The following is an 18,782-nucleotide window of genomic DNA, read 5'->3' on the forward strand; positions in this document are numbered from 1 at the left end:
TTTTATGGTAAGAAATAAACATTTGTACTTTTGTTTATTGAGTGAACATATGAAAACCATAAGCTTTTGATGTTATTGGCCAGAGAAACAAGTTCTGTTATTTATCAGTGAGCCTCATAAAGCATGTACATTTCTCACTTAGACTAAATTGAAGCCAACACCCAGATGCATCCATCTGATTATTCACTTTTCTTTTATCAGATATGTCCAGAAATACGGACATATATAATATTTTAGTAAAAATGTTCGAAAGTCATAATGGGAATTCTATGCATTTATTTATAGAAAATGTAATGACATAATAATTCGGTAAAATACATAGTCTCGAAACTGCAAACTTCTCATCGCCAATTGGCAACTGCCAACACGCCAACAGCTCTAGCTTAGAGGACCAGCCCCACGATATCTTGCGTCTCTCGGCACTACTGTCAAACCGAGTCAAGCACGGATGCAACATAATAAGACATATTCTTCATGTTCTCTTTACATATTACACGTATTTAAAATCTGAAAGCACCAGCGTATTCAGGGTGATTTTATTGTTTTAAAACACAAGATTTAATTTTATCTTGATCTCGTGAATTATGCAAAATCCGATGATGAATAAAAACAGGTATAAAGAATGAAATGTTTCTCCCTTCACTTCTACTCGTTGTAATTCCTTTGTATTTTAACTTATTGATTTCAGGAAAAGATTCATTAATTGTACATTTAATACTGAATCCTTTGGTATGACCAAAACTTTCCTATCTTTTGTAAAACGTGAGATAAATGAAGAAATGTAAACATATTGCTAGTTTTCTAAGCTACAAACGAAAATATGACCCGCTGAGCGAGCAGTCTGCCTCCCGCTACCAGCCAATCAGAGGCCGCCAAACAAACGTCTCGTAGGCTCAAGAATCTACCTTAAATGAATCGACTATAGTTTATTCTAGACTTGCATCTGCTTTGGCAGTAAAACTTGCAACCCAATATCCTCAACTGACCCAACTCCTTATTTACCAGCTATTACAATCAGATTTTGTTCATGCATAAGAGATAATCAACAGATAACTTACAATACTTTGTTCACATAAAATTAAATCTTTTTCACAATAAGAAACTGCTTTCCAATTTACCTTAAAAGTGCAATTTTTGGTCACAATGTGTGGAAACAGGGCCCTTTCACCGAGTGTGCTACGCGAGATCTCATATGCCATCCCCTGGTTCTCTCCATTGACAGTGAACGACATAACAATGGGCTCAGCTTCCAAATCAAGGTAACAGCCGACAACGTCACCTTACCAAACGTTTTTCCCAATATTCCTGAAAAATATGATACAAAAGTAAATTAGGAAGGACATGAAACAAGAATTTGTGTTGAAGAGTTAAAAATGCACATAGCATAAGTTACACTCACAACCTGTGTATTCAATTAAGCAAAGCGTTCACAAACAGTATTGGAATAAAACTGTGGTGTTACAGTTCAATCAAACAATGAACAAACAATGTAATTTTAAGCTATTCTCATGTAATATTTTAAAAGTGAGTATAGTACATACTAATATTATGAAGAAGTTCATGCATCATATTCACACCTTGTGTTAAAACATGACCAAGAACCCAATCAAATCTTAAGGCTTGACAGATATTTGGCCACTGCAACAGCTTAAACGCTACTGTTTTGTTTTGAACTAAAGATTATAATACATAAGTAATCATTTAAATATAATTTCATCAACATCAGCAAAATCCACACCAAATGTTGAACACAATGCCAATCTACCAATTAACTACCTTTATATAGCAACATTACAAAATGAAATAAATTTTTTTATTGAAATTAATTTTTGAATACCTATCTGTGTAACTAATAGTGCCATTCACTCCGTGAAAGTTGCTCACAGATGTAATTTTGATTATTTAACCTATTTACCCTATATTAAAAATTTGCACTATAGTAATTTCTACTTAAATTATATACAGTGAAATTTTCTGTGATGATTTCCATAGACTTTTTCTTATATTAAGCCTTTCCCAAAGGTCAAAATTTCTGTCGTCAGAAATATTTTGCAGACTGTGATCTGCGGGTGTTACCAGCCGGCTTTTATTTTGTCTGCTTTGGTGCTATTTTCAACAACAGGGTACCTCCCTTTCCCCAGTGGAGTCAGGGATCCCCCATGCCATCCACTGTTACCCAGTCATTCTATTGATATCTGTAAGTGCTGGCTCCTTAGGGTGGGTTCTTCATTAGATATACAGGTAGGTATTCAAAAATTAATTTTAATTTAATAATTCATTTGTTTCATACTCTTCTTTTATAACTAGTGGTGCCAATTCCCAACATTTATTATGATGGTGGGAATAATCAATCATTAATACATGTATAGTAGTACTTTAACACAGTAAGAAAATTAAGAACCCATTGAGATACCTTTGAGTAACTCCCCTGATTGACATTGGACGCTCTGCCTGTGTCGCAGCCATGTGGATGTCTGTCAGTCAGTCGAGAAAAAAAGAACTGATCTGGTCACATAACCAAGGACCTACAAACCAGTCATCTACCTCAAGGCTACCAAAACTGGCTATCAATTCTGACCTGCCTAAATAGTGGTAACTGGCCTAAAACTAGTTACAAGTCTGACTGATCTAACCAAAGTGTCTCTTGGAGACATGGGGATATAGATCTCTACATAGGCCGCCATCACAACCATCCTCTCCCTATTATGTGCTCTCACACTGGCCTATGCAAAGAACTGGACCATACTTAAGTGTGAGAAAATTATATACGTACATACTATGTACCTGCAACTGTTCCCAACTGTTCCTCTGAACCAGTGCTACTAATACACATACATAATCTGTAAAAGTAGTACTCAAACTAACACCCGCAAAGGGATTAAGCTGTGTGTGCCATAAAGAATAAGACTTATGTAACAAGCTCACCAGCCGTGATGACAGGACCCAACGCACGCAAGTTCTCGTACACCAGTTGAACATCTTTAAGATAACGAGGGACAAAAATGGAATTGCCCTTTCCAAGTTGCTTCCTGAATCACTGCTGACATTGGAGTATTCTGCCAAAATTGAGAGCGTTGTTGGGTATCCACTGATACTATGACCTCCAATTGCTCTAGTTGTTCTGTCGTCTTGAGTCGTTGGCAAAGCTTGAGCTATGGTCCTCATTACTAAGAATGACATGGTGTTCTTCGACATGTTCCGAGTCTGTTTTTCTGACAGAAACAAAAGGGTCCTAGGTCTAGGCCGAAGACTCTTAGTCCTATCCAGGTAAAACTTAAGACTGATCTTACCGGGCACAAGAGATGCTCCCTATCCTCCCTACCCACAACCTCTGACCGCCAACTTTAGAAGGAAATCTCTGGGGAGTGGGTTCGAGGCTGACTCCGTCTTTGCCAGGAACTCCAGGATATGAGAGTACCATATCCTGTTGTCTTGTTACCATGTTAAAATGGCTTGTAGTTCTCCCAACCTTTGTTGCCTTGGAATCGAACGCTAATTTCAGGGTATGAATATTCTCTGCTTGACCTACCAAATCCTCTCTCGAAGGAATCAAGGTCACAGTATTGCCCTATTGCCGTCTCCCTATGGAAAATGATCACCTAGGGGCATTCTAATTCTCACTCAGGTAGATTCCAGTTGCTGCTCAGCCTATCAACTCCTTCTAGAGACTGAAGGTGCCTGTTTTGATAACCAGGCCATCTTATACTTTCATCTAACTCGGGATGGTAAGTTGCTTGACTGACATGAAGAGAAACAAGATGAGGAGGGGGTGCCCATCCTTGCTGCTATCTTTTTCATTCTCCTGTGTCCTGTGCTCCCAAACCTGTACCAACAGCAGTTTTCACTGTCAACCCAGCCTCACTGTCATTCTGTGATGCTCCATTTTAATCACTGTGACCTACATTGCTTTCACCACTATCAGAGGTTACTATTTTCCCTTTTCTCTTGGTCTTCCTTTTCCTCCGAAGGGTAAGATAACTATTACCCAAACTTGCAGTTCCGCCTGAGGCGCGGTGCCTTCTATATACTTCGCCCTTTCCTTTGTCCCGCTCCATCATGCAGCCAAGGCAAGTGCCTGAGTGGGAGCCATTTTCTGTTTGGAATCTGGCAAGAAGCACATACATCATGTACCAGGCGTCTCTTTCAGTGTATCATTTTTGTAATTGACTTTCCTGTACAGATCTAATGAATCATTTTCAAGGCTCGTGTTTAGGTCAGAACTGCTTGTAGCGGAGCTTGAAGAGGAAGACCCACTGGTGTCATTTTCCAGTTTTTCGGTATCAAAATTATGGGGGCAAAATATACTCTGTGAGACCTAATGATACATTATCGTCTATTGCAACTCCAGCGCAGACGATCTGGAAGCATAATTATAGGCCTCTTTAGTTCTAGGAAACAAAGCAAATTCTGAATTATCCCAATTAAACCTCGAAAAGGGCGTGCCTGACTCAAAACTTGCCTATCAAATTCTATAATATTCGAACCATTCACATCCCAATATGAGACGTGATGCAAATGGTTCAAAATATAATTTTCCGACTCCCTCCAACATGAATCAGCGGAATCCAAACTCGAGATGGGACTAGAGCCGTTCGAAACGTGTGTCTCAAATTCCTCACGATTTGAACTATTTGAATTCAAGCTGGAAACAGAATTCACCCAGTTCAGAATGCAGGTTTCCGCCTTACTCCACTCCGTTTATTTTTTGATCCCCTCGTTGTTGTCGCTCCTGTTGGCGGAGTTAACACCATTCGTTGCGAAAGAGACAGAATGGGAATTGCCTCCGTCCATGTTCAACTTCTGGTTCCCACCGGCAGAGATGGGAAACAAGGAGACAACCGAGCGGTTACAGTTCGTGCTATCAGCAAGGTTCATATCATCATCATGGTTTTTGACATCAGTACGATTTACGACATCAACATGGTTCACAGCATCAATGTGGATCATGTCATCAACATGGTTTACAGCAGCAGAACGATTCATGACATCATTTAGATTCATGTCATCAACATGGCTTATGGCAACAGTAAGATTCATGACATCAACATGGTTCACAGCATATGTTTTTGCATTAAATGAGACTGCATTACTCACGAAAGGTAAGTCTGCTCGTTCTGTGTCAGCTTCATCATGAAGTTGTCTCTCACCTCCAATTCCGGATTACCTGTTCACCAACTGATTCAAAATCAGGGTTCCGAGATGAAATTTCTAAATGACTGCTTTTAGCGTGGCAAGACTCTGAGCCAAAGTCATTCCTCGCAACCACACTGACGTCACCATTAAACTCAATACTTCGATGGTCAGTCACCTCACAAAACCTGATAACATCACACTTTCGACTGTAATCAATTCCTGCAATTTTGCCACATACTTCATCACAATGTTCTTCGGAATTATCTGCGTCGTCCCAGCGAAAGCCTTCATCAATGAAGTCGTCTAGCTCGCCCCCAGCCCTTCCTGAGTACTCAGATCTAGGCTACCTACAGCTCCAGTCTGATGAAGATGACAACGACGCAGATTCATTTTCTTCATATTTGCATTCTGGAGATGATGGTGATGATGATGATGATACAGCAGATTCATTTTCCTGGAGAAGAAGGATAGGGAAGAAGGCATAGAAGAGACTGGTTCACCTTCAGAAGGTGACGTTTCACTCTTCTTTTTGAGGGTGTTCTGATTGTCATTGGCGAAGTCCCACTCCACCAACGAGTCCGAGGCATAGTCTACATCCAGGAGGTCCTCTTGAAACTTATTTTTGACCAACACCACCCCTCACATCAAGAGGGTTCCCTTCATAAATACCTTCATCTTCGAATGATGATGCCTGCTGACTTTGCCTCAAAGGCTGGAAATAATTTTTGCGATCGACACCTGTCAAACGAAATTGACAGATAAACGAACCTTCGGTATTTAAGGTGCGTGTGAAAATGTTATTGTTATAATACAATTAAGTTTGTTCATACTTACCTGGCAGATATATATATAGCTGTATTCTCCGAAGTCCGACAGAATTTCAAAACTCGCGGCACACGCAGTGGGCGGCCAGGTGGTAGTACCCATTCCCGCCGCTGGGAGGCGGATATCAGGAACCATTCCCATTTTCTATTCATATTTTATCAGTGCCACTGTCTCCTGAGGGGAGGTGGGTGGGCACTTAATTATATATATCTGCCAGGTAAGTATGAACAAACTTAATTGTATTATAACAATAACATTTTGTTCATGAGACTTACTTGGCAGATATATATAGCTGATCCCACCTTCGGATGGTGGGAAGAGACAGAATAGGATTTGTAGGAACTTAAATTAAGTAGATGATATACACCTTGGTTCCTCACCTGTTAGCAAAGTAGACTCTGTGATTACTGTCACTACAGCCTGCTTGTGCTTAATCAGAGTTGCCAGCCAGGTGGAGACCTGTAGTGCTGGTGCGCTCTGAATGCTCTGTCAACGGGGACGTGACCTCAATGTGACAAGAGCATAGAGCCATACAAATGAGGGCAACGAAGCAACTGACCACCACCTGACCAACTAACAAAGACCCCCTGAACACTAAGCTAAAAGATGGGAGGTCTTCACCAAAGCCTCACCACAACCAAAAAACACATCAACTAAAAAACTAACCTAAACCTAACTAAGGGATAGGGAGAGAGCTACCTTCAGGCCCCAAGACTGTGTCTGCAGAAACGTATGGCCCAAGAGAACAACAGTCCTCGTATATCGTTCTCACATCTCTCAAGTAGTGTGAGGGCAATACTGAATTGCTCTCCAAAAGGTGGCGTCAAGGATGTCCTTGATCGACATGTTCCTTTGGAAGGCAAGCGAGGTTGCAACAGCTCTGACCTCGTGAGCTTTCACTCGCAAGAGGCTCAAATCGATCTGTGTGGAAGACGAATGAGCCTCTTTAATGACGTCCCTCAGAAAGAACGCCAAAGCGTTCTTGATAACGGTATATCGGGTCGTTTAACCGAACACCAGAGATTATCTGAGGGACCTCGTACTTCTTTAGTCTTGTGGACATAAACTTTAGAGCCCTGACAGGGCACAGGACTCTCTCAGGTTCTTGGCCCACAAGGCTTGTCATACCCTTGATTTCAAAGCTCCTTGGCCAAGGGTTCGACGGGTTTTCATTCTTGCTAAGAAAGTGGGACTCAAAGAGCAGACAGCATTGTCCCCTTTGAAGCCCACTCTCTTACAAATGGTCTGAATTTCGCTAACTCTCTTCGCCGTCGCCAGAAGCAGTTAGGAAAGAGCCTTCTTAGTCAAGTTCCTAAGAGACGCTTCATGTAGAGGTTCGAAAGGACTCGACATTAACAGTCTAAGGACTAAATCCAGGTTCCAAGAAGGAGGCCTCGCCTGAGGTATCTTGATGTCTCAATGATCTCAGGAGATCGTGAAGATCCCTGTTATCAGACAGGTCTAGTCCTCTGTGTCGGAAGACTGCCGACAGCATGCTCTTATATCCCTTGATGGTCGGGACCGCCAGCTTCTGCACATTCTTAAAAAATAGCAGGAAATCGGCTATCTGGCTCACAGAGGTAGAGGAAGAGGAAATTCCCTCCTTTCTACACCATGCCCTGAAGGAAGCCCACTTCGACTGGTAAACAGCTCTCGAGGACGTTCTCCTAGCATTGGCGATCGCCTTTGCAGCTGCTTTAGAAAAACCTCTCGCTCTGGCCAGTTTTTCGATAGTCTGAACGCAGTCAGACCCAGAGCGGGAGAGGTTTCGGTGATATCTTGCGAAGTGGGGCTGTCTGATAGATCTTTCCTCCAGGGCAATGTCCTCGGAAAGTCTATGATGAATGACATTACCTCTGTGAACCATTCTTTCGCTGGCCACATCGGGGCGATCAGGGTCAACCTTGTCCCCTCCGATGCCGCGAACTTCCTTACTACTTCCCCCATGATCTTGAATGGCGGGAAGGCATATAAGTCCAGGTTCGTCCAGTTCCCAGAGCAGAGCGTCTATCGCGATTGCTCCTGGATCCAGCACAGGAGAGCAATAAAGAGGCAACCTCTTTGTTCTCGACGTCGCAAATAGGTCGACTAACGGACACCCCCACAGTCTCCAGAGCTCTCGACAGACGTCCTGGTGCAACGTCCATTCCGTCGGCAGGATCTGATCTTGTCGGCTGAGAAGGTCTGCTCTGACGTTCTGGACTCCTGCGATAAATCTCGTCAGGATCCTTATCCGTCTCGCATCTGCCCACAGCAGAATCTCCCTCGCTAAATAAAACAGAGGACGGGAGTGTGTACCTCCCTGCTTCTTTAGGTACGCAAGGGCTGTGGTGTTGTCCGAGTTGACTTGGACTACTTTCTCTGCAACCTTTTGTTGGAAGAGCTGTAGCGCCAGAAAAACCAGCCGCTAGTTCCTTTACATTGATGTGCCAGGACACCTGTTCCCCCCTCCAGGTGCCTGACACTTCCTCCCCTCCCAGTGTTGCTCCCCATCCCGACACCGAAGCGTCGGAAAACAACACTAGGTCTGGGCTCAGAAGCTTTAGGGACAACCCCTCTCGAAACTTCCGAGGACATAATAACCACCATCTTAGATGGTTCTTCACCGATTTGGTGATGAAAAGGGTCGCATCCAGATCCTCTGACTCTCCATTCGTCTGCTAAGAAAAACTGGAGAGGTCTGAGGTGTAGTCTTCCCAGGGAAACAAACTTTTTCCAGCGAGGAAATGGTTCCCAGCAGACTCATCCATTCCCTCGCCGAGCAAGCTTCCTTCCCCAGGAATGCCGAGACTTTCTCTAAGCCTTGCAGCTGTCGTTCCTGGACGGAAACGCTCGAAAAGCCACTGAATCCATCTGAATCCCCAGATACACGATGGACTGTGTTGGGGTCAGATGCGACTTTTCGAGGTTGACCAGAAGTCCCAGGGACTTCGCCAAGGCCAAAGTGAAGTGAAGGTCCTTCAGACACCTTTCTTCTGACGATGCTCTGATCAGCCAATCGTCGAGATACAGGGACACTCTTATTCCTGCAGAATGTAACCATCTCGCTACGTTTTTCATGATCATGGTAAATACCATCGGAGCCGTGCTTAAACCGAAACAAAGGGCTCGGAATGCCAAACTTTGTCCCTTAGCATAAACCTCAGAAACTTTCTTGAAAGAGGGTGGATAGGCACGTGAAAGTATGCGTCCTGTAGGTCCAAGGACACCATCCAGTCGCCCGGTCTTAAGGCTCCTAGAACGACTGAGGTGTTTCCATCTTGAATTTTTTCTTTTCCACGAAAAGATTCAGGCTGCTTACGTCCAAGACTGGACGCCACCCCGACGACTGCTTTGGTACCAGGAAAAGTCTGTTGTAGTATCCTGGTGACCCCAGGTCTAAGACCTGCTCCACCGCTCTTTTCATGATCATTTGTTCCAAAAGATCTAAAAGAACCTGATGTTTCTCCCCTTGATATGGACGGGGAAAGATCTCTGGGAGTCGTAGACAGAGGAGGAGGGTCCACAAAGGGATCTTGTACCCCTGTTCCACTATCTTGAGGGACCACGCATCTGTATCTCTCTCTCTCCACGCACCCGCAAAGAACTTTAGCCTGGCTCCGACAGGCATCTGAAGGACTTTCTTTTCACTTAGAGGATTTAGGTTTGAAGGAACCTCTTCCTCTTGCAAGTCCTCTCCCTCGAGGAGCAGCGCTACGAAAGGGCTTAACCTTCCTAGGAGGTCGTCCAGACGACGACGTGGTAGGGACTGCGGGACGTCTTGAAGACTGGGCTAAGAGATCCTGGGTAGCCTTCTCTTGTAGGCTCACTGCCAGGTCCCTTACCATAGCCTGGGGGAAGAGATGGCTCGAAAGAGGCGCAAAGAGAAGCTCTGCCTTCTGCGATGCGGAAACAGACCTCGCTGTAAAATTGCAGAACAGCGCTCTCTTCTTGAGGAAAGCAGTGCCGAAATGAGACACTAACTCTTCCGAACCATCCCTGACGGCCTTGTCCATGCATGACAACACATTGGACAGCTCCCCCAGACTCAAAGAATCAGGACTCCTAGATTGAAGATCCAGGACTCCTAGGCACCAGTCTAGGAAGTTAAAGACTTCCAGAGTCTTTAACCAAAGACCTTTCATGTGATGGTCGATCTCCGTTGGGGTCCATGAAATCTTAGCTGACGATAACAGTGATCTCTTCGGGCGTCCACCAGACTAGCAAAGTCCCCTTGTGAAGAAGAAGGGATCTTAACTCCTACTTCCGCCTTGGTCTCGTACCAAATGCCGCCTTTCCCACTGAGTCTTGAAGGAGGAAGGGCGAAAGTCGACTTGCCCTGATCCTTCCGACGTTCCATCCAATCTTGCAATTTCTTGAATGCTCTCTTAGTGGACAAGGAGTCTTCATCTCCACCACTTCCGAAACCTTGCTCGACTTCGAAGACGAAAACTGAGAGGGAGGAGACTTAGCTGCAGGCTGGAACTTCTCGCCAAACAAGGAACGTAAAAGGCGAACCAGCACCTTGTAGTCGGAGACTGACGACTCTGACGGCTGTTCTTCCTCCACTGAATCCGCTGGACTACTAAACTCTCCTTCCTCCCGAAGAGGCAAAGGAGATTGAACCTCTGGAGAGGGCGTGCGCCCAACGGGTCTAGCCTTCAACAAAGGCTTTCGAGGAAGACTAAAATCAGTCTCTTCAAAGCGACCGACCTTCTGTCGATCTCTAGAGCTCGAACCACGACGAGCGTCCTGACCGCGCTGCGCGTCAAGAGAGGTTATTCTTAGTCTCTCACGAGGAGCGTCCTTACTTCTCACCACTCAAGCGTCCTGCTTTCGCTTCAAAGCGTCCTTCTGAGCGCTCTCGAAAGTCTTCTCCGCAGGCAAAGCGTTCAAGCACATCATCCCGACGAGCGTCTTCGAAAACGTCCTGCCGAGCGTCATCAAAAGCGTCCTCCAAGGCGTCCTGTCGAGCGTCCTCAAAGGCGTCCTGACGTACGGGTGGAGACAGAGACGAACGAGGAGACGGAGAAGGAGACTGCCTCGTCCTCTTGACAGGCAGTCTAGCGTCCTTCCTTCGTTTAGGCTCAACTGCTGCTGGGCGAGTCTTCCGAGCCATCAAGGCCGACAATTGGTCTTGAAGCGACGCAAGAATGCTCTTCGTAGGTGAAGAACCGAGAGGCGGTGAAGGGCTGCGCCTGCGAGAAGACGAGGGGCGGGGGGACGCCTCCTTCCTTCTCAAAGGAACAGCAACCTGCCTCTCCGAGGCGCGAGAGAAGCGTTTCTCAGCGTCGTCCTCGGACGACGTCCTACCTCTCTTCTGTGGAGGAAACGCGTCATACGACGCAGGCGAAGACCGCAACGAGAGCGGAGAGAGGGGACGTAAAGCGTCCTCCCTAGGAAAAGTCCTTTTCAGCGGACGCGAGTCACTCCGGGCGCTCCACCCCTTGCGCGGGGAGGGCGCCTCGGAGGACGACGAAAAACAGTCCTTAAGGATGCGAGCCTGAGCACGCTCCTTGGCAGCCTGGGAAGCAGCAACAGGTCCTGCCGAAGGGACGCCAGATCGGTGGGGAGCCCCCGTAACCCTCTTGCGGCTTTCGACATGCCCACTCCCTGAGGTCTGGGAGTCCGACAGAGATTCGAGCCGTTTTCAAGGGCCAACACTTTGGACTCTAGAGTACGTAACGACTCTAGAATCAGAGAAAGGGCATTACCTTCTCCAGACACAGAACTAGGGCCCTCAGGCAACAACACAGGATTAGGTGAAGCAAATTCTACTGGTGTTAATATAGGCGAAATGTTACTTCCCTTACCTTTCGTAGAACTGCTCTTAGAGGAAGACCGCCTGATCCTATCGCGCTCCAACTTACGCCGATAGGATTCATACACCTTCCATTCATCCTCAGTCAAACTTTTGCATTCATGCAACGATCAACCAGCAAACAAACATGCCCCCTACACCCCATACATACTGTGTGGGGGTCTACCGATGATTTCGGTAGCCTCACCTTGCAATCACTTCTCACACACACTCTGAAGCTCACTGAACTTGATCCCGACATCACGTTCAGAGAAAAGCCAATCCAAAATTCAAAAACAGTCCACTATCGCGTATGCCAATCCAACAATCCAGAGTCAAAACCAAAAGTCAATCCAGATACTTATAACGAGTCAAATCCAAAAATCCTGGGCGGAGGTCTGTAAACAGGTGTTTACCGACCGGCGACAGAAAAATATATGAATAGAAAATGGGAATGGTTCCTGATATCCGCCTCCCAGCGCGGGAATGGGTACTACCACCTGGCCGCCCACTGCGTGTGCGCGAGTTTTGAAATTCTGTCGGACTTCGGAGAATACAGCATATATATATCTGCCAAGTAAGTCTCATGAACAAAATAAAGTTTTCTACTTAGCCTGGTGGGGCAGCTAGGGCAGGTCATGGGTCTTGTATCTAAAGAGATGTCCAAAGCATGATCCGACACAATAAACAAAGTTCAAGGCCAAGTCCAAAATAAAAAATCCAAAAAACTAAATAAATCCAAAGTCCAGGGAAAGGCTGAAGGTGGTAACCGAAAATATCCACTGAGATATACAGTGATCACCAGTATTCTCCCCTCCCCCCCCCCTCCCCCACCCCCCAAAATAGTTGGAACCCCTATAAAAATGCTTAAAACCTCCTTCCTTAAAAATTTTGTCTTTTTTTTTTTTTTTTAAATAGTTTATCACAAAATGTACATTTTATGGAGAGAGAGAGAGGAGAGAGAGGAGAAGAGAGAGAGAGAGGAGAGATAGAGAGAGAGAGAGAGAGAGAGAGAGAGAGAGAGAGAGAGATAGAGCGAGAGAGAGAGGAGAGAGAGAGAAAAAAAAAATGATATTGTTATGATACAATAAAGTTTGTTCATACTTACCTGGCAGATATATATATAGCTGTATTTTCTGAAGTCCGACAGAAATTCAAAAACTTCAGGCACACACAGTGGTCGCCAGGTGGTTAGTACCCATTCCCGCCGCTGGGAGGCGGGTATCCAGGACAGTCCCATTTTCTATTCATAATTTTTATTTCCACTGTCCCCTGAGGGGAGGTGGGTGGGTACTTAATTATATATATCTGCCAGGTAAGTATGAACAAACTTTATTGTATCATAACAATATCATTTTTGTTCATGAAACTTACCTGTCAGTATATATATAGCTGAATCCCACCGTTGGAGGTGGGAAGGGACAGAATAGAAGGATTTTGGGAAACAAATGCATGCAGATGATTTACATCTTGGTTCCACCGTTAGCATTGCTGGCTTCGTGGTTATTGCCACGTAAGTCTGCTTGTGCTACTAGAGTTGCCAGCGAGGTAGAGACCTATATAGCTGGTGCACTCCAGATGATCTGTCAACAGGGGCGATACCACGACGTGACTAGACCATATTGACCATACCATGAGGGCTAAGAAGTAAAATAAATATATATAAAAAATATGATCACCACCTGACCAACCTAGCCAAAGTTAGGTGTGTTAACTAAGGCTTTAAGAGTTAAGAAGTCACCGTTGTCGGCGACTCAACTACTAAATTAAGAGCTCTTCCTAACCATTTTCTACAGGATAGGATGAGTGGTACTACTTGCCCCAAGATTGTGTCTGCAGACACGTATGGCCCTAGCGAGCAGCAGATCTCATATGCCATCTTCACATCTCGCAGGGAGTGTGAATTGAACACAGAGTTGCTTCGCTAAAACATGGTACTCAGGATGTTGCTGAGTGCCATGCTCTGTTTGAAATGCTTCCGAGGCCGCGCCCTCACCTCGTGAGCATTCAAATCAAACGATTTCATATCTTTGTGCCAACACAATGAAGGAGCTTTTTTTGAAAGAACTCCTTAACAATAAAGCCAGGGTGTTCTTCGATATGGGCAAGTCTGGTCTTTCGGAACACTGCAGATTGTCCGTACGACTTCGACTTTCTTGAGTTTTATGTAGATAAAACTTGAGAGACCTGACAGGGCACAGGACTCTCTCTGGCTCCTGCCCAATAACTTGTGCCATCCTTGATTCCAAGCTCCTGGCCCAAGAACAAGACGGGTTTCCATTCTTAGGCCACAACGGAAGGCTTAGAGAACGCACCGCCTTGTGTTCTCTAATGCCAAAACTTCTGACGATGGCTGAAAACCTCACTAACCCTCTTTGTCGTATCTAGGGTGGTTAGAAAAGGGCCTTCCTGATCACGTGCAAGAAGTTAACAGGTAGGAGATGTTCGAATGCTTTGACATCAAGAACTTCAGACTATGTCTAAGTTCCATATTGAAGCTTCGATCTGGACATGCACAGTCAGTCAGTCTGTACTAAAGTCAGGTGACCGACCAGTTTGACCAGTCAGACGCATCAAGGACAGCAAGGCTGTACCCTGAAGACCATAAGGCACTATTCTTCACTGAAGGATGAGTGTCTGGACTGCCTGGGCGATTCAAGCTAAGCAAACCTTGGGGTATGAACGCAACCCAACGTCGTTAGGCGAATCAACTCCTGAGCCACTCCTGACTCGAGCTTCTGGTGCCAGGAGAAAGGAGCGAGGAGCAAAAAGGCGATTCAGTCCCGAAGGACGAATGCCTGACAGTCCAACCTGGTCTCATGTTAAACGATCATCGGGGGTGTGTAAACGCAACCGACTTCGTCAACAAGAAACTCAGGGCTACTATGTGTCTCCTGATCTCGCACGAGTGTCTGACTCCGAGAAAACAGGTGAGACAAAAAGTAGATGGTGAGCGAGTTTCGAGATTCCACAGAACTCAAAGATCGTGAAGGGCTTTGGTGTTTGACAGAAGCAAATCTCTGAGCCCAAAGGCCGTCAACACATATTTGCGTATTCTTTAATAGTTGTGACTGGCAGCTTATAACATTCTTCAAACGGAAAGGGAAGACGGCAATCTTATGCTGTCACACATCTCGATAGTCTGAACGTAGTCAGACTCAGAGCGGAGAGGTTATTAGGTACCTTTCATGATAAAGTAGACCGACTCTCTCGGGAAAAAAGTCCTTGAAGGACGTGACCTCTGTGAATCTAGGATCTAGAAGGCCAACATGGGGCGATTAGCGTCATTGTCGCTCCCTGTGATGGTATAAATCATCTTATTACATTTCCTAAGCGTTTGAAAAAGGGGAAAAGATACTAAACATCCATCCCTGTTCAATATCATAGCGAAGAGATGTATGAAAGGACGTCCCTAAAGTCTCCATAACTCTCAACATACTTCTAAAGAAAGATTCCACTCGGAAAGTCAGTAGTTGCTGCCGTCGATCGAGACGATTCGTACGGACTTTTGCAATCCGTAACGAACCTCTAGAGGATCGTTACATTCTACGTCTGTTGTTATAATAGGCTCTTTCTCGTAAACCCGAACAGGGACCGAGAGAAGATACTTCCTAAGATATGAGAGAGCTGTGGAAGATCAGAGTTGATATGGACCACTGGTTCCAAAACTCGTTTCCAGGACTGGAGGGACGACAGAATTGCTTCCACTTCTTTCAGATTATGATCCAGGACATCTGAAACCCTCTCCAGATGTCCGGCACCTTCTTTCTATCACCTCAAGTGATACTTAACGCACCGAGAGATGTTCAGAATCATTCCTAGATCTTTAATAAAATTTCAGTTTCCCGGTAGGAAAAAACTGTAGAGGTCTGAATTGCAGTCTATTCAGGGAAACTCCCCAAACTTTTCGTTTAGGAAAGGAAATGGTTCCCCAGCAAGCTCATCCATTCCCTCCAAGACACCAGTATGTTTACTTCCCTAAAAAGGCTGCGCTTTGCCTAAGCAGGAGAGCATATAATAGTGAAATGTTGCGGTAGACTCGTAGTCCTATACCGTGCGGTAACGAGCACCGAAAGGAGTAAGAGATATCTCTGAGAACATAGTAAGGCCAAAACGAATGCAATGTTTATTCATTCATGTAAGAAATCCCCTCAATCTAAGGCTAAAGTCCGTGATTGTAGGGCAGAGATACAGTTAGTCAGTCAATCCCGCAGGAGAGAGAGAGACGTAACTGCCAGCACAGAGATACGGTTAGTCAGTCAATCCCGCGGGAGAGAGAGACGTAACCCTACAGCGCATGACAGCGAACGAGCTGGTACTGACCTCGTTTGACTGGGCGGAGAGGACAGTGACAGCAGCAGCTTACGATCGTCGTCTCTTAACTTTATGCCTGGGTTGCCAGCTACCCTATTCTACGAAGAAATAGGTCCGTAATTTTTAGCATAAAGAGACTCTCAAGCTGGTATATTTAAGCGAAACAGAAAACGCTAAATATATAGATGCGTTTGTGTCGTCATAACACTACCATACAACGGTAAAAGATAAATCGGAAACTCCTGGAAGGCTGCAGGGAGTAACGATTAAAAAATGTCCTTAAAATTAATAGACAATAGACCTCTCGGTTGCCATCCGAAGAGGTAACTACAGCAAGCGTATATGACTTGAGCCAACCAGTAGTAAAATAACGCAAGGCAAAATATGATATTATATTGCAATAAAGTTTTTTTTTTTTTTTTTTTTTTTTTTTTTTTTTTTATATACTTACCTGGCAGACATATATACTATAGCTGAATTCGGAAATACAGCTACATACATATCTGACAGGCAATGTTTCATAAACAAAACTCAAGAGAATTGAAGCGGACAGCTCAAGCTTCTTATGTTATTGGACATAAGCGTTCATTGACGTAGTCTACAAGTTCTATTTCTTGTACGAGTCTGCGAATGATGAATGAGAGCTCTTCCGAATCTTGTCAATAAGAGCTTATCCGCTTACGCAATATAAAGTTAATGAGAAGTTTTGTCAATGAGAAACTAACCCATTTACGGGACAAAGAGATAACTTGTCAATGAGGGGATACCCACTTACTTGACAAAACGATAGAATATTGTCAATGGGGGAAATTCACTGAATTGACAAAACGTAATCCAGGAAGTCGAGCATTTATTTTCGATTCCCGTCTCAAACGAGGAAGGGGCAAGAATCCTGTTAAGAGACGGCTTACGACAGGTAGAAACGACGATGTTCAATTCGGCAGCGTAACGTCCGACTAGGAACTAACAAAATCTATCATCTGAAAAGCCCTTTCAGATGGGCTAAAAAGCTTGCAAAATTATCCTGGGAAGAGGAAGAAACTCTCCAACCAGCTTCCTCTCCCGTATCAAAATTTATTGGCAGTATGGCAAAGGAAGTGTCTTTCTTGAGCTTTCCTCCTTTTGATGAGTGCCTTTGCAAGAATCCTACTGAACGTTGCCGAGAGTCCTGACGTGCAGGACGTCGAGCTTTTACATCCCCAAAGCCCATAGCCCTACCTTACCGCAAAGTCTTGACTGCGGTAGAGCAAAGAGATCTTTCCTTGAGCTTTCCATAACTCCATCCAATCCTGGACTTTACGAAAAGCAATATTACTGACAAAGACCTCTATAAATCACGAAACCCGTGGTCTTGCTGGGTTTCGAAAACGAAGTTGCCTTTTCCCTTTAAGCTTCCTCCGAAGCACTGCTTACTTCACATTCTTCGCAGGCGATGTAGAAGGGATCACCGAAGTTAGGTAAAAAATCTTTAGGCCCAAATCAGCTTGAAGACTTCAACAGAAACGTTCAGCCAGGCGGACACACCTGGCACCGTGCGCGCTCGGCGTCCACTGACTAGCAGCGAGCACGCTCGGCGTCCATTGGCGAGCAGCGAGCACTCTCGGCGCGCCCCACCGCTCGCGTCCACTGGCGAGCAGCGAGCACTCTCGGCGCGCCGCTCGCGCTCGGTATCCACTGGCGTGCGCTCGGTCCTCGGCGTCTACTGGTGCGCGCTTGGCATGCACCCGCAGACGCGCGCCTGGCGTCCATCCGAACGTCCCGTCCAAGCCGAGCGTCAAAAAAAAAAAAAAAAAAAAAAAAAAAAAAAAAAGCGTGCAGAAAAGTGTCACGCTCCTGACAGGCGTCAATGCAAGCGAAACTGCCTTCAGGGAAGAGCATTAGACATCTCGGAGAGAAAACCGACTGCACGAAGCAGTCTCAGGTGAAGGGTTGATCGTTTGTGAGAATACGCGGGGCGAGGGAACGCCTTCTTATTCTCACAGCCACAAAGCTAGGACGTCCGCGCTCAAAAGCGTCCTGCTAATATGACTTGCTTTCCCTTTTCTCGGTGGAAAGACGTACACGAGTTCAGGCGACGTTCGCCTTCTTACTTCTCACTGCAACGCATGACGAGAGAGAGAGAGGACGTGAAACGTCCTCTTCTATAAAGCTTCTATTTAGAGGGCGCGAGTCCTTCCGAAAGATCCAAACCCTGCGCAGGGAGGACGCTTCGGAGGACGAGAAGCAATCCTTCAGGATTCGTGCACGCACTTTGGCAGCCTGGGAGTAACTTCAGGTCTGCCGAAGGCACGTCAGATCGGTGGAGTTCCTCGTAACCCTCCTTCGGCTTTCGACATGCTCTCTCCCTGTTCCTGGGAGTCAAGCAGAGGTCCCGGCCTAGAGGCAAAATAAGGCCGATCTGACGCACCCTCCACTACACAAGGGGCACTGTCACTGCACTTAGCCACTTCACTTTTGCTCTCCAAAGCCAGCACTTTCGATTCTAAGTTACGAATCGATAGAGTATCAGAGAAAGGTCAATACCCTCTACAGAAACTGTTTAGGGCCCGAAGGCAACATTACAGGTTAGGAGTAACAACTACAGAAGTAGCACTTTCACCACAATGATAGGAGAGCAAGCACCTTAGATTCCAAGATACGATGGAATCTATAACGTAAATGGGCATTACCTCACGAGACATATTTATAGCCCGTAGGCCATACTACAGGGTTAGGCAAAATAGTCTACAGG

The 18,782-nt window shown here is 45.4% G+C and overlaps 1 protein-coding gene across 1 annotated transcript in view; it reads right to left on the reverse strand.

The window, feature by feature from the left end:
* Nucleotides 1–1,292, reverse strand: part of LOC135205783 (heterogeneous nuclear ribonucleoprotein U-like protein 1) — a 171,160-nt gene extending 169,868 nt beyond the window's left edge. Inside the window, exon 1 of the mRNA XM_064236922.1 lies at nucleotides 1,119–1,292. Coding sequence (XP_064092992.1) covers nucleotides 1,119–1,232 — 114 coding nt within the window. The 5' untranslated portion in view covers nucleotides 1,233–1,292. The remainder of the gene's footprint in view (nucleotides 1–1,118) is intronic.
* Between the last annotated feature and the right edge of the window lie 17,490 nt (nucleotides 1,293–18,782).

This window comes from Macrobrachium nipponense, chromosome 24 (genome assembly GCF_015104395.2).
Source record: "Macrobrachium nipponense isolate FS-2020 chromosome 24, ASM1510439v2, whole genome shotgun sequence".
Lineage (NCBI taxonomy): Eukaryota > Metazoa > Arthropoda > Malacostraca > Decapoda > Palaemonidae > Macrobrachium > Macrobrachium nipponense.